The sequence below is a fragment of the Talpa europaea genome (assembly GCF_964194135.1).
Source record: "Talpa europaea genome assembly, chromosome: 3".
Taxonomy (NCBI): domain Eukaryota; kingdom Metazoa; phylum Chordata; class Mammalia; order Eulipotyphla; family Talpidae; genus Talpa; species Talpa europaea.
In genome coordinates, this window is record NC_140069.1 from 16,124,666 (window position 1) to 16,148,709 (window position 24,044).

Here is a 24,044-nt window from a genome sequence, read left to right on the forward strand (position 1 = left end):
GATTATCTGCTCATTTTTTGATTGTCTCTTATTGAAGAGTTGTGAATTCTCTACATATTTCGGACATGAACACCTTGAGATATATGATTTGTAAGTATCTTAGAACTTACCTTGACAAATTCAGTTAGCTCTAAAGATGCCCATATGGATTGGTGGGTTTTATGCTTCTGCCATTTCTAGGTGGGGATATTCATAACTTACAATGAAATGTTACCTATTTTTTGAATAGGCAGTATTTGCACATGCTATAAGATAAAAATACAGTGAAAAATAAGCACTTTATATTTGGAACCTCAACTTTGAACCTGGTCCCCACCCGGCCCCCCCGAAACTGATTACCAGTATTTTGTGTAACCATATGAGAAGTCAAATAACTATTTTTTAAAAAATAGAACCCAGACCAGCGAGGGGATTCTGAATCAGGTTTAAAAATTCTTTCTTGAATTTAATTTTGATTTGAAAATCCATTATTTTATAATCCCAAGAGACCAGATACCGGCAGACCTATAAAGGACTTAACTGAAATCATTTGTCATACAGAACCATCTCATTTTAAATGCTTAAAAGCTTAACTGTTTGCAAGATGCATTCGTTTATTTTAGGGTACATGTGAAAAACCAGATAAAGGCTTGCTTCTTGGATTACTGAAGTAGCAAGCAGTTATTTCAATTTGTTCTGTCCTCAAACTTTTTTTTAAAAAGGCAGATCATTCCGATTGAAGCCAAACACTTGAACATGATAAAATAATTTTCATCTACTTCAGCATTATAAAAATTAACTTATTTTTAACTTGTTTGGGACACGGAGTTTAAAAAGTTCAAGTGCAATTGTTCATCTGTTTCATTTTTCACCCAAAAATATTTAAACCTTTCATTTTCTTGAGTGGTAATGAAATGAGCAAAATCAGCAATAACCAAGTTGAAAAATTTATTTACAACACTTAATTTTGCTTTTAAAAGACAATTTGTGAAGAATAACCAAAACCCCGTGAAAGTCTATTACAATAATCTTTCACAGAATCATTGGAAAAAAAAACTTGCAAATTAATACTTTAAAATAAAAAGTAAAAATAGGGAATTTAATTCCAGTGACTAGAACAAAAGCAGATAATCTTTTGCAAAGAGAAAAAAGTACTTGAGGGAGAAATTGGTGTAACATGTGGAAAGCACGAAATTTATATATCAGTTTAGTTCCTCATTGCCAACATGGCATTTATATCCCAGATGAGATTTCGTAATTGATCCATAATTTGCTTCAGCTGTTGATTCTTCTGTTTGAGTTTCTGTAGAAACAGAAAATTTTTTCAAAACTGTTTTATGAAATCTAGATCATGAAGTTAGAAGATTAAGCAAAAATCTTTCTTTAGGCAGAAGGGCTTACCTCTTTCCTGTCCACAAATACTCGCTGAAAGGCATAAAGAATTCAAACTTGGCCCACTGAGGGGGCCTTTGGCTCCAGCCTCTGCTAAGCAGAGAGGCTTTCCAAGAAGTGGTGGGGCACAACTTCTGAAGCAGGTTTACTCAGTTCCTTCATTAACTAGAGGTTGGTCAAATTAACCTCTTTGCTTCAGTTTCCACATAAAGCATTAAAACTGGTTAGGCAGGGGCCTCACCCGGTGGCACAGCGGGTTGAGCGCAGCGCTAGTGAAGCTGTCGGCAGCCTCTACAGTGCGGGTTCTATTCCCTGCTGGCCAGGTTCCATTCCTGGCCGGCTGGGCCAGCCATACCCACATGGTGTGGCAGACCTCTCCTGTCTCTCCCGCTGCTCCCTTCAGCAGTGTATTTCAGTCTGCCTGCTCTGCTTCCCGCTCTATCTCAGGTGGATCCTCTCACCCTCCACAACTCTGGCCTGTACCCCACCTCTATAAAAAAAAAAAATCTACGAGGTAAATCAGCATTCAACAAATGTTACTGGTATTCATGAAATGAACTGCCAATAGAGAATTACAATAAAAATGCAATTCCTGATGCAACTGGTCTTTCAACAATGGGGCAGATCTGAACACTGAAGACAAATGGCACAATCTCCACAACTAAGACTGGATATTTACATCCAGGTTTCTAAGGATGCTTATTTACTGAGTTTATAAACCATGCTCTTCAAATCATGTCTGGCAAATGTAAAACAAGACAAAAATAGAGAACCTCTGCTCAGTGTTTCCTAGCTATCATAGTAATCATTATTCAATAACCTTTGAAAACATACTTGAACTATTTAAGGATGCTATATTAAAATATCTCCACATACAGCAGTACATGTTCACTATAGAGATGTGAACAGCCCAGATTCCTTTTAATGAAATAAAAAGTTGTTCATTTTAGTTAGAGAAATAAAAGGGCTGCTTTAGAGACTATAATAATCTTAAATGTAATCCATACTTGAAAAGATTAACTATATAATACATAGGACATGAATCTAAAGCTTAGTTTTTATTGAGTAAAAGATACTGTTGGTACTTTAGTTATGCAATCTTCTTGTTCAGTTTTCCAAGTTCAGTTGTCATAGTTATTTAAGCAATTAAGTATCTAACCAAGTGGGCCCAGACAACTAAGGTGAGAAATGATAAAATACCAAAAATCCCATTTGGTATCATTTAGAAATCTAAGTTCTGACGTGTTAAAATTGGTCTCATTCTTAAATAGTGAGCTAAATTATAGAGTTTCAAGGTAACAGTCAGTTCTAGGCAATAGTAAAAAATTTTAATATAAGGCATTGGGCCTCCTCCGGAGGCGCAGGTGGTTGAGCGCAGCGCTGTGAAGCTGTCTGCAGGCTCTGCAGCACTGGTTCAATCCCGGCCGGCTGGCAAGAATCCCACATGGCACAGCAGACCTCTCCTGTCCCACCTGCTGCTCCCCTCAGCCGTGTATTTCATCAGTCTGCCTGTTCTGTTCCCTGCTCTGTCTTTGGTGAATCCTCTCACCATCCCACACATCTGGCCTGTACCCCGGTTCTTGCATAAATAATCTTAAAAAAAATTATAGGGCATTTGGAGATTTTTCCTTCATTTTTCAAAGTTAAATTATCTAAAGCCAAAACACATCATGAAAACTATCAACAGCAAAGCTGACAGTTATGCTTATGAGTGGTTAAATTGTAAATAAATTTTCATGACATGATACAAGACAATATATACAATCTTGCTACTGATTGATTTTAACAGAGGTTGACAGCTGCTATTATCAAAATCCATCAGCTGTGGCTGATTTGTTACATTAACAGGTGAATATGTAAGTAGATACTTTATTTATGCTAAGATATACCATGTAATTTAATATTCATACAAAGGCTGTAACAATTGGGTCAGAGTGCATAGACTCAATTATGTCAACCTTGTAAAAACTACCCATATACCTTTTTATTTCATGTCAACAGAATAATCTTAAGCAAAAAAGTCATTCTGATGTTCTCACAACATATCTCAAACGTTCATTCTTATGTATCAGGGTTATGCATTCCAAGATATGAAAAGTAGTTAAGTCAAAACTCTAAAACCTGGCTATTCTGTCATCTGATGATTTACATGAAATACTGTTAATACATTTTTATTGTTTTATATCCTTAATATTTTGACAGCATAGGATTTCTTCCCTCAGGTATGGTTACGTGGCTCTCCCACCACTAAAACACCCGTAGTCTGCTTCCACAGTCCCGTACGTTCTTCTCCAACACCTCAGATCTATAGTCAATGTGCAAGGACTGAAGTTTCTCTGTCTGACCCTTTGTTTGGTTTCTCTATATTCCACATACAAGATCATCTGGTGTTTTCCTTTCTCCTTTTGACTTCACTTAGGATAAGCCCTTCCAGCTCCATCCATGTGATAAAACATTTTATGCCACTATGGTAGGTACTGGCTGTTCTGTACAATTTCCAAGTACATGACATGGAAATGTTTTAGAAAAGACTAGGATAACTATTACTGATTATGTAAGTTCATAAAGCAATTTAATCACTTAATATAAGCACATGCTAATATATTTAAAAAGGTCTAATGGTTTTGTTTTCATTAGTCTTATGTCCTCCAAGAAGAAACTAGCCATGTGTGTGAAATGTGCATGATGGCAGACATACCTGCACTCAGTGTGTGGCACGGAGCTGGTACACAAATATCTGAATATTTTAATATTCTAAGAAAAAACAAGGCTTCCTAAAAGACTACAAAAGAAAAAAAAAAAAATCTGACAATCCTTCTGAAGCTGTTGTGAACATTAAACACTTACCACCACCATACAAATGTATTTAAAAAAAAAATTGTAAAATGAGACTCAAAATAGACAAAAGGAATATAAATTTAACAATCTTTTATATTTTTCCCAAACACAAGTGTATGTGCGTGCCACTAAGGTAGAAAACAGGGCCTTCCCTGGTGGCGCAGGCAGTTGAACGCCGCACTGCGAAGCCGTCCTCAGCCTCTGCAGTGCCGGTTCAATCCCGGCCGGCCAGCGAGGGTCCCACATGGCACGGCAGACCTCTCCTGTCGTGCCCACCGCTCCCCTCAGCAGTGTATTTCATCGGTCTGCCTGTTCTGTTCCCCACTCTGTCTCTGGTGGGTCCTCTCACCCTCCCATGCATCTGGCCTGTACCCTGATTCTTGTATAATTTTTTTTTTTTAAGTAAAAAACAATGTCAATTGATCATATTATCCAATTTTGCACTTCCCATCTATAACTTAATAGTAACTGTTAGATAACTATTCTGCCCTCTTTCTAGGGGGATTTCAATTTGAGTTAACCATTGTTTACCTTACTAGTTCTGTAGACCTACCTTAAAATACAGTAACAATTGTTAAAAAGTGAAAGCAATGGGGCCATCAAATGGCTACTTCCCCTCTAGACGGGGAAAAAAAAAAGCAAAAAACAACAAAACAACAAAATTTCCATAGAAATACAAGCTAAGTTTTGAAATATTTTAAAAATCTAAATGAAGTCTTTCCTCTTGGGATAAAATCTACATTGGTTATGCCACAAAGTTAGTAACAGCAAAAAACTGAATAGATTTTATTAAATGGAAGCATTCTCAAATGTCTGATTCTCAAAGATCTTTTTTTTTTTTTAAGATTTATTTATTTATTTATTTATACAAGCACTGGGTACAGTCAGAAGCGCGGGAGGGTGAGAGAATTCACCAGAGCCAGAGCGGGGAGCAGAGCAGGCAGAAGGACCGAAGTACACTGCTGAGGGGAGCAGCAGGCGGCAGGAGAGGTCTGCGCGCCATGTGGACCCTCCTCCGGTGGCCGGGGAGCAGCCGGGGATGGAACCGGCGCTGCAGAGGCTGCGGGAAGCTTCGCAACCCAGCACTCAACCTCTGCACCACCAGGGAGGCCCTGATTCTCAAAGATCTTTAAAAAAAAAAAAAAGAGCCTGGAGAGGGAAAAGGCTTAGAAAAACGATTAGCATGTAGCACAAAGCTGAAATGCAAGGTGGTAAACTTTTAAGATGAAAATTAGTAATTGTCTTAGCAGGAGGAGTAAACCATCCCCAGGTGACTCTTGGATGCCACTGAGAACAGACCTGATTCTCCATGGAAATGAGCAGCGGGTATGAACTCAGGCAGCAGGGGAGGCCTGGAGAGGAAAACCAAGGAAGGGATAAGGGCCCTGAGCGATCACTCTCCTCATGAATAGGTGAATAAGGAAGTGGCCTGTCTGTGTCCTGCCCCAAATCCCAGGGATACAGGCCAGATGCATGGGAGGGTGAGAGGACCCACCAGAGACAGAGCGGGGAACAGAACAGGCAGACTGATGAAATACACTTATTACAGAGAATTGAATGTGTCAATTTAGATCTGCAAGAATAATCAAGTTCCCAGTCCCCTGCTCATCCCCTACCAATTTCCTACTGTACATTTTTAATCATCCATAAAATTTGCTGTAAATATTCTTAGGTTTATGACTTTTAAATAAAAGTACAAATTATTTTATTTTGCAGGTATTTGAGAAGGTCATCAAGAGGATGCAATGGCTGGATGATCCAGACAATTGGAGGCTCCTTGCCTTTTGTCCTTGGAATGTGTATCCTGCTGAACTTTTTTGCTCCCAGAATCTGCTCTAAGGACTTGGCCTTGAAACAGTATTGTGGTAATGAGACTACCTGGGTAGTACATGTGACTGAACCCAGCTCTGGCCTCTGTTTTCTACTGTTTGGTGGGTGCAGAAAACTACTTGGTCTTGCCACTCACCAATCTGGAGTGGCTTACTAACTTTCTGGCCTCTCCCTGCATTTTGTGTTATATTTCACATAATACCTAGGAAGCTGCAACTCCAATATCAGGTCTTATTTTTCAACTCTGAAATTCATTTCAATACATTGTGTAATGTAAAAGAATCATTCTCCATAACTCCTCTTCTGTAGTATTAAATTCTCATGACTGGAAGACCATTTTTGTGATTTTACTCACCTGCTTTAGAAAGTAAAAGTAGTGGTTCTTGATATTTTAGCATATTCTCAATATTCTTTAGATTACTATTGCATTACACTATGTGTATTTTCAAGAGAATTACTATTCAGACTTAGTCTTGTAGTACCAGTCTATCACCTTCATGAGAAGTTTATACATATATTCTTTCATCAGTTCCTACTATAATATTGCTGCAGTTATAAACAGGACCTTATAATGTAACTAATACCATTATCTTATACTATAAACCAATCCTGCATAATGCCCTTTCAACTCTTAAAGACTGTCCTATCAGTTTGTACATAATTATTTGTTTTCTAAAGTTTATTTCGAACCTCTAAAATTAAACATAGTGGTGTAAGATATTTTATGCCTGTTACTATCTCATCAAATTTTAAGTGTGCTATTAAACGACTTCTATATTCATGAACTGAATTGCCCTCATCTACTTCAGGACACCTTCTTTGGCTGGGGTGGACTGTGAGTACCTGTTTTTATGAGAAATATCTAAACATCTTTTAAGTTTCTTTTCTTTTTTTTTTATTTATTTTATTTATTTTTTTTTTTGTGGGACCCTCGCCGGTGGCCGGGGAACGAACCGGCGCTGCAGAGGCTGCGGGCAGCCTTGCAGCCCAGCGCTCAACCGCTGCACCACCAGGGGAGGCCCTTAAGTTAATTTCTTATTCAGGTACCGAAACATTCATGTTTCCTATTTATAAATGTTATCACTTGCTGCCCCAACTATGCTATGAGCTAGAAATCTGTCTAGGAAAAGGAAATAAATGGATTATGACTGAACGCCTGTGAAGTTTTACTGTATGCGTTCTGTGAGCTCCCTTCTGACTATCCACAGGGCATTTCTACTCACATTTTAGTTCAATGTTCATACATTTGCTACAGAAACAACCTCGTGTAATTCTATACCTCCAGTTAAGATTTGCTTATAACTTATCAGTATTTTTGATATAAAAGATGTACAACTAACTCACCTTATTTACTTCAGCAATTTCTCGCCTTTCTTCACTTGCAAAACGAGGTGGGCCACCCCGGTCATCATTCTTTGAGCCATCTTCTTCCACATATGGAATAAGTTGCTAGGAGCAACAAACAAAAGTTAAATCATAAAAATCAACCATATTTAATTCAGGTGATCTGAAATGACAGCATTAGAAGTTTATTTTTTCAATGCACTGCATGCATTAGCTGCTGAAATTTCTTGTGCAAAATAATCCTTTAGTTGTCTCATACAACTAAGTAATATCCTACTCACTCAAATATTTAATTGCCAGAAAATGGGTGAGATACCACAAAAGTCCTGCCCCAACAAGTTTTAGTTTGTTGAGACAGAACAGGCTTTTTTTCATCTTTACTAGAACGATGAATGTGCATTATATAAAGGTCATTTATTTGCCATCTAGAACTGTAATGGACACGAAAACTTCTAAATTGTCTTTTTAGTTAGGAAAAGGTTTTGTAGGAGAAAGACTTCAATTGATATAGTAATGAAAGTTTCAGCACAATTATATGTGCAGTTATTAATGAAATTTGAAGTTTCCTTTTTTATTTTAAAGATTTATTTATACAAGCACTGGGTACAGTCAGAAGCGTGGGAGGGTGAGAGAATTCACCAGAGCCAGAGCGGGGAGCAGAGCAGGCAGAAGGACCGAAGTACACTGCTGAGGGGAGCAGCGGCCGTGGCAGGAGAGGTCTGCGCATTTGATTATGACAGACTTCAAGAATCATCTAATCTCTACCATTTTTATTACAGTGCAGGAACAGGACAGAGGTAAACCAAGAGGTAGCTGACCAAACTTCAAGTGCATGGAACAAATATAAATTTACTGATTTCCACACCCACCCTTGCAGAACTGTCCTTCCTCCTGGTCTCCTTTTCTGTGTGATTCTTTGACCTCCTGACTGCATTATTTATCTCCTCTTCCCCCAATCTCTGCCTACTTTTTTTCTAAACATGTTTTGTTTTTTTTCCAATTGGAAGGAAAAAACAATAGCCACCACTTTTCTGATCTTTCTCCCACATCTTTCTGGTTTTGCAGTTTACTCTTTCTGTTCATACCCTTACATGTTGATCAAATAGGATGCCTTGATCACATGAAGCTGTTCTTTATATGCAGTGAGAGAACATTTTTCTAGATACTCTTGGTAGCAAAAATATATCTTGTCAACAGCAGAAAAGGGCCACCTATAAAAATATATACCTAGTTGATTAATCTTATGTGTAAAGTGTCTTACAATACTCTTAAAACTCCTACACTGACTTAATGACAAGGACACTGGCAGATATAGCAAAAAATTGCCATAGGAAACCCCCTTTCTCCTCCCAACAATAATCATTAGGAATCTGGATGATAAAGTATATAAATATTAACAGGATAAAACCCAGCTACCCAACTAATTTTGTGTTTGTGTGTATGTATTCCTCTCCATTAGCCAAAGAAAAATTAAGAATGTAAAATGGGAGGGAATCACAAATCAATTGAGATATATCTTATATTCATCTGCCACCTCCCATTAACTTGCCTCTACTGGAATGGGATCCATCCCACCACAGTTTTCGTTACATTTGTCATACACCAATCTCAGCTTCCTGAAGAGAATAGAAAGTTGGCGAAGATGATCCTGTAGCTTGGCTAACCGGTCTTGATATGTTCCAGTATGGTAAGTGACACCATTTGGCAGCTATCAAACAAAACAAAATAAAATCAAGATTTTCCATAAGTAACGCTAGCCAAAAACAAAGCACCTTTTTAAAAAAGCACTGCATAAAAGCAGACTGTTTCTACCAACCAAGCACAATTTTTAAAATTTCAGAGTAGTACCTACTCATTTATTAGTTCTTTGGCATGCTATTCCAGTTTGCAAAACAGACCTAGAGCAAAGGGTCCCTCTGACAAGTTGAAATTCTTTTCCCCTCTAATTTTGAGGGATACTATAACTTCAAAGAACGCACAAATTTACTATTACTTAAAACTATAAAAGGCTGCAAGCTAATTTCAACCAGGAAGTTAAAAATGCAATTAAAAAAAAGCAAAAATCAGGACTTTTCAGCAACAGAAAAGTATGCTTCTGCTACTGCAAACTAACTCAAAATACCTTAGCAATACAATAATTAAGATGTTCAAGGTATTAGGATGTAACCAAAATTTTACTTTAAAAAGAAAACAGGAGTAAGTCAATCTCTACTTGAACATCATTATTTATAAGTAACAGCTATGATCATACCTATCTCAGAAGCTTACATGTTTTTAACTTAGTTTTATTACATGTTTTTAACTTAGTTTTATTAAGAGAAGCCAAAATTACATATTTACGTGATAAAATCAGATAAATAGAAATGGACTTTTTAGAACTTATATACCTTTTGTGACTTGCTAACATTTTTATTCCTACACTTCAAGTCTAATACTAGGATGATTTTATATTCAATGTTTACACTGTTTCCTTTCATTATAAGACATCACCTGTCTGCTTATCTTGGGGACCAAGACACTACTTTTTAGATTAGTCCAATTTTTCTAAACCTCATTTCATACCTTTTTCCTTTCCTAAACAGATGAGAGAGGAATGTAAACAAAAACTGCATGTATAATGTTCAAAGAAAGTAGGACTACTATCATTACAAGTAGATAAAACCATAAACATGAGGAAAAGACTGGAAAAGCTTAAACATAATTGATGAAAGATGTAATGGAATATAAGCTTAAATAATTCATTTCCTCCTTTACTCGCACTTCCAAATTTCCTGTATGTAATGGTTTACAAATTAAGGAGATATCTTATTTCAACTAATCTCAGAAGATTTATTAGGATTTTCAGAAATTCTCAAACATTAAAGCATCTAAGGCCAATCCCTCAAGAAATGTGATAAGAAAGGTTGAATTAGTCAGAACAGATTTAAGGAGTAAGGCATTAAGAGTTCACCCCTGCCTCCAATACAATTTCTCTTTACAAACCTTCACAATTTATGGAATTTCAGACTAAGTAGAGAAAAATTTCAAGGGATCCCTACTTTCTTGTCTAGGTGATAAGTATAAAGAATATATATTTCATACAGAAACACTGTATCTTTAAAAAGGCATTTACTAAGGTTTAATACTTTGTCCATATTTTCTATGAAGTGAAAAATGGACTTATTCATATGTGTTGCTTAATTTAATATAATATACAAAAAAGAGTTTTTAATTCTCTTCAGTGATTTATTTTACCTGTAAATCTATACTTAAAATTCACTAAGAAGAGTGTGTCATATGAAAGAACTCGATGAAACCTTTTATAATGGAAAACAAAATTTAATAAAATGCAAAGAATCACCCTCCTGAAATTCACCTTTTTAGTAAGTCTGGGTATTATATTTTCATATCAACATCAGCTTCTCAAAGAAAGGAAAGACTGAAAAAAAATTACTGCACACTTTTCACATGCCAGGCACTATTCTAGAAGCTGCAGTGAATGCAAAAGACAAGGTTCCTATACTACAGAGAATAAGTTATAATAGTGCCGAAGATCCTTGATTTTTGTATATATAAAAATCATAATCACTCATGAATAATAATCTAGAAATATATCATCACACCCCCTAGACACTAACAAGGCATTCAACTAAATTCAGTATCCTCAAAATAAGTATGAAATGCTTGAAAATTACCCAACATGACAAAATACATTTTTCTCAGTAAAAAAGTCAGTGCAATGATTAGTGTGAAAACACTGATAGCATTCTCTATACTAAGACCCCTAATATCAACAAACACTGTTCTGGAAGCACAGGCCAATGCAATTAGAGAAGGGAGGAAAGATGGAACATTAAAAAGGAAGTGATGTGATAAAATGCTGCTATCAATAAAAGAAGTCAAAGAGATGAGTACAAAATATATAGGTGACCATCACCAAGAAAGCAACAAAGGAGGTTTCATGCTCTGTTCTTCCTCATAAAAGGAACAACTATTAAGGAACAATATCACCCTTGCTGGGGTGTGGCTGAAGCATGCTCTACACCTCGGAGACCAACAGACTACACCAGAACAAATATCATGGAGATCCAGGCATCTGTAAGTACAAGGTGATGGAGTGGGGGTGTTGGCAGTCTGGGTGGTGGTGGGTGGGGGACAAAGATGGCAGTGCTGTCCAAAGGCCCTGAGGGAGGGAGAACTTCAGAGTGCCTCCTCTCTAAAGGGAAGGGTAACAGTGGGGGCCACAGACTTGAACCAGCACATCCACAATAGGAGCTGGCCCCCTCCAAATTCCTTCCTCCCCCATGGGCACAACAGCAGCTTATCCACCATCTCCAGGTTTCCCAAAGCAGATACAGAAGCCAGCAGTAACCAAAAAAAAATCAAATAAAGCCATAGCACCACCTGCTGGAAAAGAAAAATATATGCAGCTCAAGTTTTAAGTTACTGATCTAGATTTAATTACCGAAAAAAGCAAGAAATTCTCTCAGAGATTGTACTCTAGTTTAATGGGAAGGCAGAGGAATATGTCACCAATCTGACACTTCAATGTAAAATGACATGACAGGAGAAAACGTTCTCTAGAAACAAAACCTAGACTACTATGATCCAATGGATAATGAATTCTAGACACCACAAAGAAACTCAGAGACACACAAGAAAACTCAAAAACAATGAGCTCAGTAATTAGCTTAATGAAAAGTAGGTAGAGACTAAAGTTGTAAATAAACTAACAGATTCAGAATGTGAAGAACTCAACAAATGAGATCGAGAGTACTACAGAAAATTGCGGGAGTAAGAGAGACCTAACAAACAAATTAACGAGTTTGAAGATAAAAGCTAGGAGTGATCCAGGTGGAAGAAGAGTGAAATGTAAGTTTAAAAAGACGAAGAAATATTACAATTATCCAAACCTATTAGGAAAGGTGCCATAATGGTTATCCCAGGAGAGATGGAAAGGTGAACAGAGACCTTAATCATAGAAATAATAACTGGGACCTGCCCAAGCCTGAAGAAGGACCTGAATATACAAGTCAAAGCTGCTAATACAACAGGTAATTACTTAAATGAAAAGAGACCCACAACAAGACATTAGGGAAATTATCAAAAGTCCAAGCCCAAGAATGAATATTGAAGGCAGCTAAGAAGGAAAAGCAAGTAACAAAAGTACCACCTTCAGATTACCATCAGATCACTCAGGAAAAAAAAATCTCCAGGCCAGGAGAAGTGGCAGGACATTCAAAATCCTTAAGGATAAAAACTACCAGTCAAGAATGCTCTATCTGGCAAAATTCTCTTTCAAATATGGTGGCGAAATAAACACCTCCCCAGAAAAATAAAAGCCGAAGGAGTTCACCACCACTAAACCCCCCTTAGAAGAAATTCTGAAAGGAAAATTCACAAAAATATTGAACAAAGTGATAAACAGAAGCAGAAAGCAAACCAGAAATGGGCAGTAGCGAGTACCTGCGTATCAAATGATCATGTTACATGTAAAAGGGCTGAATCCACCAATCAAAAGGCAAATTGGTTGGAAAGATTAGAAACAGAAAACCCAGCTAAGAGTCTCATGTAAGCACGGAAGACAATATAGACTTAACGTGAAGGGGAGGAAAAAAGTCCAACACAACGGTGCAGCACAACGGCAGCAACCACAACACAAAGAGGTTAACAAGAAAATGATGGCAATGATAAGCAAATTGATACAACAGAAAGACAAGCATGCACACACACACACACCCAACACAGCACAAGAAAATATAATGCAAATGTTAGCAGACCTAAAGGAAGACCTTGACAGCAACACAATAGTAGAGAACTTTACCGCCCCACTGACAGACGTGGACAGGCCAAGCACACAGAAAAACAAGGCAACAACGTCCTTAACTAACAAATTAGGTGAGCTGGACCTAATGGATATTTACAAAGAATTACACCGAAAACAACATTATTTTCAAGTGTTCATGGAACATTTTCAAGGATAGCCCGTGTGCTGATATATAAAACAAGTTTCAATAAACTTATGAGGGTTGAGATGTCAGGTCGAGGGGTATTCACTTCTTGACTAAGCCAAGAAAAAATTCAAAGCCACAGCCAGGTGAGGCAAGACGGCAATTTATTTAGCAATAGTACGCTAGGGAGGGGTCTGAGAAGGCAGTTTCCATGGCAGAACAACTGCGCAGAATAGGGAGGGATCCTTGGAATATATGGGGTGCAGGGGCCATCCAATCTGAATCCATGCCCCGCCCCTTGGTTGGGGAGGGAAGATGTAGTCCTTATTCGGCAGTCAGTGGAATTGTCCTGGCGTGGCCGCCATTTCCCTGCAAGGGGGTTTAAGACGACAATGCTAATTAGGTTCCAGTATCTGCCTGGGGGATTTGAAAGTCAATCCCCCCCTCCCCCTACAGTCCACAGTGCAGGCTCTCCCCTGCTGTTGTTTTATTGGCCCCCTGCAGGTGTTTCCTGGTGTCCTGGATATCATGGGTCCTCAATTAATCTTAGGAACCAATGAACTACTAAACAGAAATCATATCAAACATCATTTTGTTAGGGGGAAAAGGATGTCCTAAAGCTAATTCCTTGCAGGCTTTGTGGACCCCAGACCAAAGCCATCAGGACATTGGGAAAGACAAATCCCATCACCACCAAAGGGAAGGTGGCTGGGACCTGAGGGTGGAGTTAAGCAGCCAGGTTTGGTAGAAAACCAGACACGTGGGCTTTGCGGGGGGGGGGGGGGGGGGGGGGCCCTTTTGGCTCTCCACCAGCTCGGAACGGCCAGCTCTGAGTGTGCCATTGGGTTTCCAGGTCGGGGGATCGGGTAGGACACATTAAAGACTTCATTTCCCTATTTTCTTCCTGAGTCGTACATTTCCTCATTTCCCTTTCCCTTGTAAATAAACCTTTTATTAACTTTTTGTGTGTGCCTGCAGTAGAGCATTGATAAGTCCTTTTGTTAGGGGGAAAAGGCTGTCCTAAAACTAATTCCATACAGGCTTTGTGGACTCCACCCCCACCCCAGGCCAAAGCCAAAGACACTGGAAACTCCAAATCCCATCACCACCAAAGGGAAGGTAGTTGGGACCTGAGGGTGGGGTTAAGCAGCCAGGTGGATATAAAAGGCTTTGTGTGGAGTTCTTCCAGAAAGTTGAAAAAGAGCTGAACCAAGAAGAGGAGAACCTGTTTGCTTTGTCTGTAGGGTTCCAGAGACCTCCAAAGAAGGTGAGGAAGCTTGCCTCCATTGGCAGGACTGGACAACCCGGCCAACGAAAATGCCCTGGTACCCTCAAGAAGAGGAAAGCCCAGGTGGAGTCTGATGAGACCAACTTTGTACCTGAAGCCTACATTGACCGGATGCCACCGGTTCGCTCTGATCCTATATGGAGTATTTCAACAAAGCCAGCAAAAAATTGCTGTTAGTTATTTTCTGCCCTGTGATTTTATGCAAAAATAGCAAGAATGGTTAAAAAAAAAAGTAGATTTAGTTTGCAAACTTTTGCTATGCTGTTAAAAGTTTGGGATCAAGGTTGAGAAAATTTGTGTTTTACATCAGTTGAACCATTTTAAGATTTTTTTCCTGTGATTTTGACATATCTGCTGTCTTGTTTTGGCTAATGCCTCCAGATGGTTTTTTTTTTTTTTTTGGCTTGAACTGATGAACTATTTTTCCTGGAATAGAGGACTTTTGCTTTCCACAATGGACAAATACCTGGAGAGACTGGTTTTCTTTCACACTGGAACCTGGAGAAAATGTTCATCTGAGACTGCATCCCAACCTCCATATATTCGATCTTCATCACCATGGAAATGGTGGCAAAAAGTGAAAGGGAGGAATTGTTAGGGGGAAAAGGATGTCCTAAAAATAATTCCATACAGGCTTTGTGGACTCCACCCCCGCCCCAGGCCAAAGACACTGGAAACTCCAAATCCCATCACCACCAAAGGGAAGGTGGCTGGGACCTGAGGGTGGGGTTAAGCAGCCAGGTGGATATAAAAGGCAGACATGTGGGCTTTGGGGGATCCCCCATTTTGGCTCTCCGTCAGCTGGCAGCGTCTGGCCAGCTCTGAGAGTGACTTTGGGTTTCCAGGTCATTGGATCGGGTAGGACGCATTAAAGACTTTATTTCCCTATTTTCTCCCTGAGTTGTACATTTTCCTTATTTCCTTTTCCCTTGTAAATAAACCTTTTATTAACCTTTTGTGTGTGTCTGTAGTGGAGTACTCATAAGTCCCTTTTAAGCGCGCGGGTGAGGACCCACAGCCAGGAACCCGTTTAATATGGGGGCTGCTCTATAACACTTTTAAGTGTGCAGGTGAGGACCCGCAGTCAGGCACCCCATTTTATATCGGGGCTGCTCTGTAACAATTTCAGACAACAGTGGTAAAAAATGAGAAATCAACCTAAAGAAGGAGGAGGAAACCAACAACTCTGTGGAGGCTCAACAACATGCTGCTGAGCAAGTACTGGGTCCACAGGACATCAAACATGAAATAAAAAATTCTTGGAGACAAATTAAAATGAAGACATCATTTATCAGAATCTGAGGGATACAGCAAAAATGATACCAAGAGGGACATTTTTATCAATAGAGGCCTACTTCATAAAATAAAAAGAATCACACACACAAAAATCTGAGGTTACACCTAAAAAAACCGAGAAGAAGGAAGGGGAAGCCAATACCCAGTAGAAGGAAATACAAAAATTAGAGAAAATACAGCAGAGTGACAATTCAAACAATCAATGAAACCAAGAGCTGGTGTAACAGGTGGTCCCCAGGAAAGGGGGAGGTTCCAGGTTCCCTACCCCACCCAAGGGAGGATGGAGCTGAGCAGGGAGAGAAGAAGCTGCAGAGGAGACTGAGGAAGGAAGGAAGCAGGATGGAGCCAGAAGGAGACCTGGAGGAGGCGCATGGAGCCTAGAGACACGTGAAGAAACTGCGCTTGTCTTTTGGTCGTGGACTGGGTGACACAGATGTGGGTGAGACCCGTGGGGAGGTGACCATGGCAACTTTTATCTTGATTTTGATTTTGCTGTTTTCCTTCCGGGCTTGTCTGGTTGTTTCTAACCCTTTTCTGTGGGTACCCACTGGAAGATGCCTTAGACTTGTGGCAGGCCTTGGGGCCTTGCTCTGGGCCAATCCCATTTGGATGGACTTTTACCCACGAGGGGACGGGTAACTTTGGGTGCTTGATTTAGAAACTAGATTCTTTGCCTTTCCTGTATTGTTTACTAGTTGTATTAAAGTTCCTTCCCATTAAAGTCTTGTATGTTTTGTGCTGATGTGGCGGATGGCAGAACCTATTTAGAAGAGGCAGGTTTGCAGGGTCTGGGTTGCCCCTCTCCCTGCCCTGTAACATTTATATTGGGGCTGCTCCGTAACACTGGTACTTTGAGAAGACAAATAAAATATACCTTTAGCCCAATTCACTAAGAAGTGAGAAAAATCAATAAAAATCAGAAACAAAAGATGTTACAACAGCTACTACTTAAATACAGAGATAAGAAATTATTAAGGCTTACATGGCAAAAAATCTAGAAGAAAATGGACACATTCTTAGAAACAGACATCACAAGCATGAATGAGGAAGAAACAGAAATCTGAACAGACCATCGCAAATATAGGCACTGCAACAAATGAGCCCAAGACCAGAAGTTTTCATTAATAAATTCAACTAAACTTTCAAAGCTAACATGCATCCTTCTCAAATTCTTACCAAAAAACTGAAAAGAAAAAATTCTGAACACATTTTATGCTGTCATTATGTTACAGGGCAACTCCTATGCGAAATGGGTTGGCCTGGCTGTGGGTCCTCACCGTGTGCTTAAAACAGAGTTGTAATGAGACTCAGCTGCAGGCACACACAAAAGGCTAATAAGGGGTTTATTTACAAAAAGGGGAAATGAAGAAAGGAAGAACACAAGGAGAGAGAGAGATAAATTAGTGATTAAGTCCTACCAGTGCCGCTGAGCTGGAACCCCAATAGCAGGCTGAAAGCCGGCAAAAAGCCAAAGATGCCCAAGGCCCACTCATCTGGGTATACACCAACCTGGCTGCGTAACTCCACCCTCAGCTCCCAGCAACCTCTCTTCAGAGGTGTTGACATTATGGGATTTGTAGTTCTTGGTATCTTGGATCCCTTTGGTCTGGGGTCGGGGTGGGGTCCGAAAAACCTCGTTGTGGAGTTTGTTCAGGAAATCCTTTCCCCCAACAATTACTGACACAAAAACACATAAAATTTAAAAATATAAAATTACAGACATCTGATGACCACAGGTGCAACATCCTTAACAAAATACTAGTGAAACAAATTCAGCATCACAAGAATCACACTCCATGATTAGTGGGATTTATTCCACAGATGGACGGATGGTTCAACATATCCAAATCAATGTATAAGATATCCCACATCAACAAAAGCAAGGATAATGATCATTTCAATAGACAGAAAAAAACATATAACAAGATGTGAAGTCCACTTTTAAAAATCCCTCAACAATATGGGTAGAGAAGGAAAGACTTTACCACAACATAATAAAAGTCACAAACCCACATCTACCAGCATCATACTGAAAAACTGAAAGCCTTTTCACTAAGACCAAGAGCAAGACAAGGATATCTACTCTCAAAATTATTATCCAACATAGTATTGAAGTTTTGTTTTGGTTTTTTTTAAGATCTTATTTTTGCATAGAGCTGGGGTGCAGGTCAGAGGTGTGGGCAGGGGGAGAGGATTCACCAAATACAGAGTGGAACAGGACAAGCAGATCCACTGAAATACACTGGTAAGGGGAGCAGTGGGCAAGACAGGCAAGGTCTGCTACACCATGTGGGTCAGCTCCCTGGCCGAGGATTGAACCCAGGCCATGAGACTTAACTCTTAGACCACCAGGGAGGCCCAGTATTGAAGTTCTAAACATAGTAGCAGGGCAAGAAAAGTAATGAAGAGTATCCAAAAAAGGAAGAAAAAAATAGGGCTATCATTATTTGCATGTGACATAATAATACACATAGAAAATCCCAAAGACCCAAGTAAAAAATAAGTATTTGCAATAATAAATGAGTGAAGTGGCAGGCTACAAAATCATATAAATCATACAGAAAAATATACAAAATTAATACACAAAAAAGGGGCAGCATTTCCGTACATGAATAATGAGCTGGCAGAAAGAGAAATTAGGACAATCACATTTACAATCACATCAAAACAGATTAAATATCTAGGAATAAATTTAAGGAAGTGAGGGCTACCCCTGGTGGCGCAGCAGTTGAGCGCTAGGCTGCGAGGCTGCCTGGAGCCTCTGCAGCGCCAGTTTGTTCCCCGGCCTCAGGGGAAGGTCCCACCAAAAAAAAAAAAAAAAGGAAGTGAAGACTTGTACAAAGTATACAGATCCAATGCAATCCATATTAACATCCCAACATTCTTCATAGAAACAGATCAAAATCCATATTCTTTTGGAACTGCAAAATACCCTGAATGTCAAAAATAATTGAGAAAAAAGAACCAAAATGGAGTTTCATGCTAACTGCAAAGTGTACCTTAAGCAATAGTAATCAAAACAGCATTAGATTGGAATAAAAACAGATAAACAGATTAACAAACCAGAACTGAGAGCCAAGAAATAAACTCGCATATAGATGGACAATTAATTTATGACAAAGGAGCCAAGAAAATGCAATGAAGCAAGGAAAGACTCTGCGATAGATAGTATTGGGAAAGCTAGACAGCCACACACAAATGAGTGAAAGTACTGTGTACTAACATCGTACACAAAATTAATCAAAATGGCTTGAAGATGTCATGTAAGACCTGAAACCATAAAACACATAGCAGAAAACAGGTGAGACAAAAGCAAAAATAAAGAAAAGGGACTATATTAAACTAAAAAGCTTCTTCATAGCTGAAGAAATTATCATCAAAAACAAAAGGCATCCCTATGAAATAGAAGTGATCTGCAAATTATATATCTGACAGGAGGCATACATCCAAACTATATAAAGAACTCAAAACTCAACAAGCAACCAGACTTAAAAATAGGCAGATGATCTGAATAGAGCTTTCTCCAAAGAAGACATAGCCAATAGGAAAGCAAGTCAAAACTATGATATGAGAATAGCCATTATGTTAAAAAAAAAAAAAAAATCAACCAAAAAAAAAAAAAAGAAAAAAAGAGAAACAAGTATTTGTAAGGGTGTGGAGAGAAAGGAATCATTGTACTGGTGGTGGGGATGTAATCTGGTGCAGGCACTGGAAAGCATATGGAGAGTCCTCAAAAAACCAAAACTAGAAATACCATCTGCTCTACCTATCCCACCTCTAAGTAATTAACCTGGAAAATATAAAAATACTAATTTGAAGATCTATGTATAGCTATCTCCAGCTTCCCCACAGCATTATTTAGCAAACTTGGTAGAAGCAGGTACTCTCTCCGGGCAATCGTTCAGTCATGACCAATCCTCCATGGATTTGGAAGTTCAAATTCACTCAGGATTGTGACCACCCTTGCAGGATATAATCCTTCAGAAGAGGTGTGATTTCTAAGTGACATGTTTTCCTGACTTGATGTAACAAAAGCTAAGTGAGAGTATGATAAGAAACCTAACTAAAATTGTTAGTGAAAACTATTGCTAACTCCATGGGCAGTATTAGTTGAGTTCAAAATCCAGCCCGTAATGACTCCTTATCCAGCAATCCTTTGTTATACCCATTTCCAACTTCATTGCTCTTTCAAATTTCACTGTAACCAGACAGCGCCATCTGATCTAACCCACCACATAGGGCTACCTCCTGGAAAAGGAAGTCCTTCTTGTTTTACCCTGACCCCCACCAAATAACTGAGAAGACTTCTGTTCATATACTTGTTATCCAGAAATTGCCAGTCTCTTTCTAAACTGTCAGGGTTTTATTTTCTCATCTTGCCCTCCTATGTACCCTTCTGGCTGCCAAACTCCCCTCTGTAAAAAAAAAAAAAAAAAAATCCCTTTCAACTGAATTCTGACGTAGAGAGAATCTTCCTGTTTGCTCACACATTACAGAGGCTTGGTTTTTCCCTACTCTGACTTCTGACATCCACACCTCTAGACGATCCGGATGGCCGGACTCTAAAAGGGGCACTTTGTGCTTCCTTAGGATGCCATTGTTTGTGCCTGTATGAGTAACCTGGCCATCTGCCAGTCTCAATAGCTGGAGATGCTGGTCAGTGTCTTTCAGACTATCTAACTTCCCCTCTTAAAATCCTCATAATCTGCAAATTAATTAGTAAAGCTTCTGAAGACCCTAACATCCTTTATGGACCAAAGCAAGCCTTAGCAATAATACATGGCCATCCAGATGAGAATCCTTCTAAATATGAGGACAATAGTGTGGACACTCAGGATTGTGACCACCCTTGCAGGATATAATCCTTCAGAAGAGGTGTGATTCCTAAGTGTCATGTTTTCCTGACTTGATGTAACAAAAGCTAAGTGAGAACATGATAAGAAACAAACAACTAAAATTGTTAGTGAAAGCTATTGCTAACTCCATGGGCAGTTAGTTGAGCTCAAAATCCAGCCCTTAATGACTCTTTATCCAGCAATCCTTGATAACCACGGAGCAGTGCTTGTTTGCGTCCCAAAGCTGGATGTGCACCGCTGCTAATATATCTTGCTCCAAGTGGATAAATTCCTCTCAGCAAGTGGAGCTGGAAATGACTATAACTTTTAACTTCACTAAATCACTGAAAATTGTCTCCTGTACAAATTCACTGAATTTTAAGGTTTTTTTTTTTTTTTAAAGATTTATTTACTTATACATACAAGAAATGGGGTGTGGGCAGGAGTTGCAGGGGTGAAAGGATTCACCAGAGACAGAGTGGGGAACAGAACAGGCAGATTGACTGAAATACACTGCTGAAGGGGAGCAGGGGCAAGTCAGGAGAGGTCTGCGGCACCATGTGGGTAGCTCCCTGACCAGGGATCGAAATCATGCTGCAGTGGCTGCAGTGAGCTTCATAGGTTGAGTCTTAACCCCTTGCTCCACCAGGGAGGCTCTGAATTTTAAGTTTTTTGATATTCTCAGTTTCCATTAGGAACAGAAGCCATTCCTCACTCTTGTCTACAAATTCTATTACTAATATCAATTTGTATTGTTTACATTGTGTTCAAATTGTCTCATATTTGTTTTAATCCATACTGTAATCTCCATGAAAATAATCAGCACCCAACAAGTGGAACTAACATAACATATAATAACTTGACACTAAATTAGATCCCTGACCCTCGCTCGTTGCTCAAATGGGCCTTAAGCCACAAGCATAATTTACACCGTTTCTGGCCTTTATGAGATAGGCAACCTGGGATAGGACAACACCAACCTGGAGGGGCAAATGATACCAAATTAATTTTTTTTTTTAAATCACCAATGCATTCCAAAATTTTTGACATAAAGGGGAAAATGTGACGCCTATTCTCTAAATGGAGTCATTTGACATGAAGGGCATTTAAAATATCCTCAGGAAACCACTAGAAAAGTGTCACACACATACGTTGCACCTGTCTTCATGCTGCAGGAACTCAGGTGGACAGTAAAATCAGGATCATACTGCTGATCAACGACGAGCTTTCTGCTTAAAGGTTACTTGCATGGCAATTAATCATGTACAGTCAAATAAGTTACCAACCCTATTCTTTCAAAACACATTCTGTCATCTCCCTTTCTTTCTGCCCTTTTATACAGACCTGTGAGAAGGAGGATCTGGGAGCACTCCAACAACACATTGGTATTGTGTTTCCTGAACTGTAGTCCCTGACAGTGAATAAAACTTTGTCTAACTTTGCGGTTATGCCTCTTTTTGGCTGACAAAGATAATTTTGGGGGCAGGGTGGAGACTCTGTGCTGGCCCCAGGCACCCACAACTAAATTACAGTAAAACAAAGCTAAAAAAACAAGAGAAAACTGGACAACCAGAGACACTTTAGAAGCAAAGGTCTGGTGGAAGGGCAGAGGAAAAGCTTTACGTGAACTTCACTGTTAAGTGTTAACCAGGCACTACAAATCACAAGAGGGAGGGGTGACTGCTGTGCAGAGCCCCCTATGGCTGTTGACCTGGGCACACATCAACATAGGGGACTCCTGAGACCTGGCACTGCTTTGGATAAGGGGTGTGTGAGTTGGCACACAGGACAGAGGGTGCACTGTTGAGAGCTGCAGGGGTGGGGGAGCAGAGTGAGGAATGCTGGCTTGAGTCTGGGGCTCTTAATATAGAACAGGTAGAGCCTGAATAAGCAGGGAGAAGCCAATCAGAACACCTGGAACTCCTCGTGGACGAGGCTTCCTAGGTTGAGATAGCCAAAACACCTGCCTCCACTCCCCAGGGCTCAAATCAAACCAAAGGAACCCAGAACAAACTAGAGCTCGAGAACCTGTTAACACCACACAAACATCCCAGGATAAAGCTCTGTACTGGACAAGAAGAGAACAACGCCAGGCCTGTGACTCCGTTTCAACCACAAGCCCAGTGAAGCACAGCCTCTAGTGTTCCAAAAGAGATTATTCAGGAGGCCAAAACACATAAAAAAAAGGTTCATCATTTCTTCTAACAAGAGGTGCCATTCTCACCAGCATGAGGTGGTATCTCATTATGGCTTTAACCTCGTGAGAATGGCACCAATTAAGAAGACCTCCAAAAGCAGTGCAGGAGAGGGTGTGGACAAAAAAGGAACCCTACTCAAGGTAAATCAAACACATGCTCACACAAAAATTTGTCGGCAAACATTTATAGCAGCACTAGTTAGGATGGCTTCAAAGAGTAAACAACTCAAATGTCCACAAGCAGATAACAAATACACAAATTGTGATACATGCACACAGCGGAACACTATTCAGCAACAAAAAAGAACTAAGGACAGACGACGAGTGGAAGGAGCGAAACAAACAATAAGGACTACACATGAAATTCAAGAAAATGCAAACTAAATCTACGGAGCCAGAAGGCAAATCTAAGGCTTCTTGGGGTACGGAAGGTCAAAAGTAAAGATTGCAAAGGGTCTGAGGAAACATTTTCAGGTTGTGGACGACGGTTTCACAAGTATATACCTAAAACAAAACTTTAAATAAACGCTTTCTAGTGCACGTGAATTATGCCAAGATTAGGTTTAAAGTAAGTGGTAGTAGAATCTGAATTATTCAACTCCTTGGAGCCTTTCTGCTGTCAAAAGATTGGATGAAAATTAAAGTCCCCTAAAGAGGGAAAGGTGGGAAAGTCTGCCGAATAGAGAACTCGGTCAAATCTAGAAAATGCGGGTTCCATCTTGCAGAAAGTCTGGTGCCTGCATGCAAATATCACCCTCACATCACAACCCAGACTCTTGGGGACAGACACATCTTTGGGGCACACTTTTGAATGTAAGCGGGGGCAGCCCTACACTTGGGGCTCGCCCAGGAGCCCAGCGTAACGATTAAAGCAGTCACCCTCTCCCCCAAACCCCGCTTTCTGCACGCCGCCCGCCCGCCCCCCTTCCCAGGCCCACCTGCATGTTCCTCAGGAGCTGGAAGATCTCCATGGTGCGGTACACGATGTCCTGCACCGTCTCCTGGCCGATGCGGCACAGCGATGCTGTGTTGACCTCCCGGGCGGCCTGCTGCGCCTGGGGCCCGGCGAAGGGCCCGGGCGCCATGCCCGGCGCCGCCAACGGAGGGGTGGACAT

General features: G+C 39.9%; 1 protein-coding gene across 2 annotated transcripts; it reads right to left on the reverse strand.

Moving 5' to 3' along the window:
* Positions 1–1,186: 1,186 nt before the first annotated feature.
* MED30 (mediator complex subunit 30) lies at positions 1,187–24,044 on the reverse strand (the record flags this gene model as incomplete). 2 transcript variants are annotated; one of them, XM_084229137.1, is made up of 4 exons in its annotated part: positions 1,187–1,282; positions 7,384–7,488; positions 8,933–9,091; positions 23,868–24,044. In XM_084229137.1, 4 exons carry the CDS (start codon positions 24,042–24,044, stop codon positions 1,187–1,189), a joined length of 537 nt encoding a protein of 178 aa, XP_084085263.1. The 2 variants fall into 2 exon arrangements, with proteins under 2 accessions (XP_084085263.1, XP_084085264.1); XM_084229138.1 differs by lacking the exon at positions 7,384–7,488.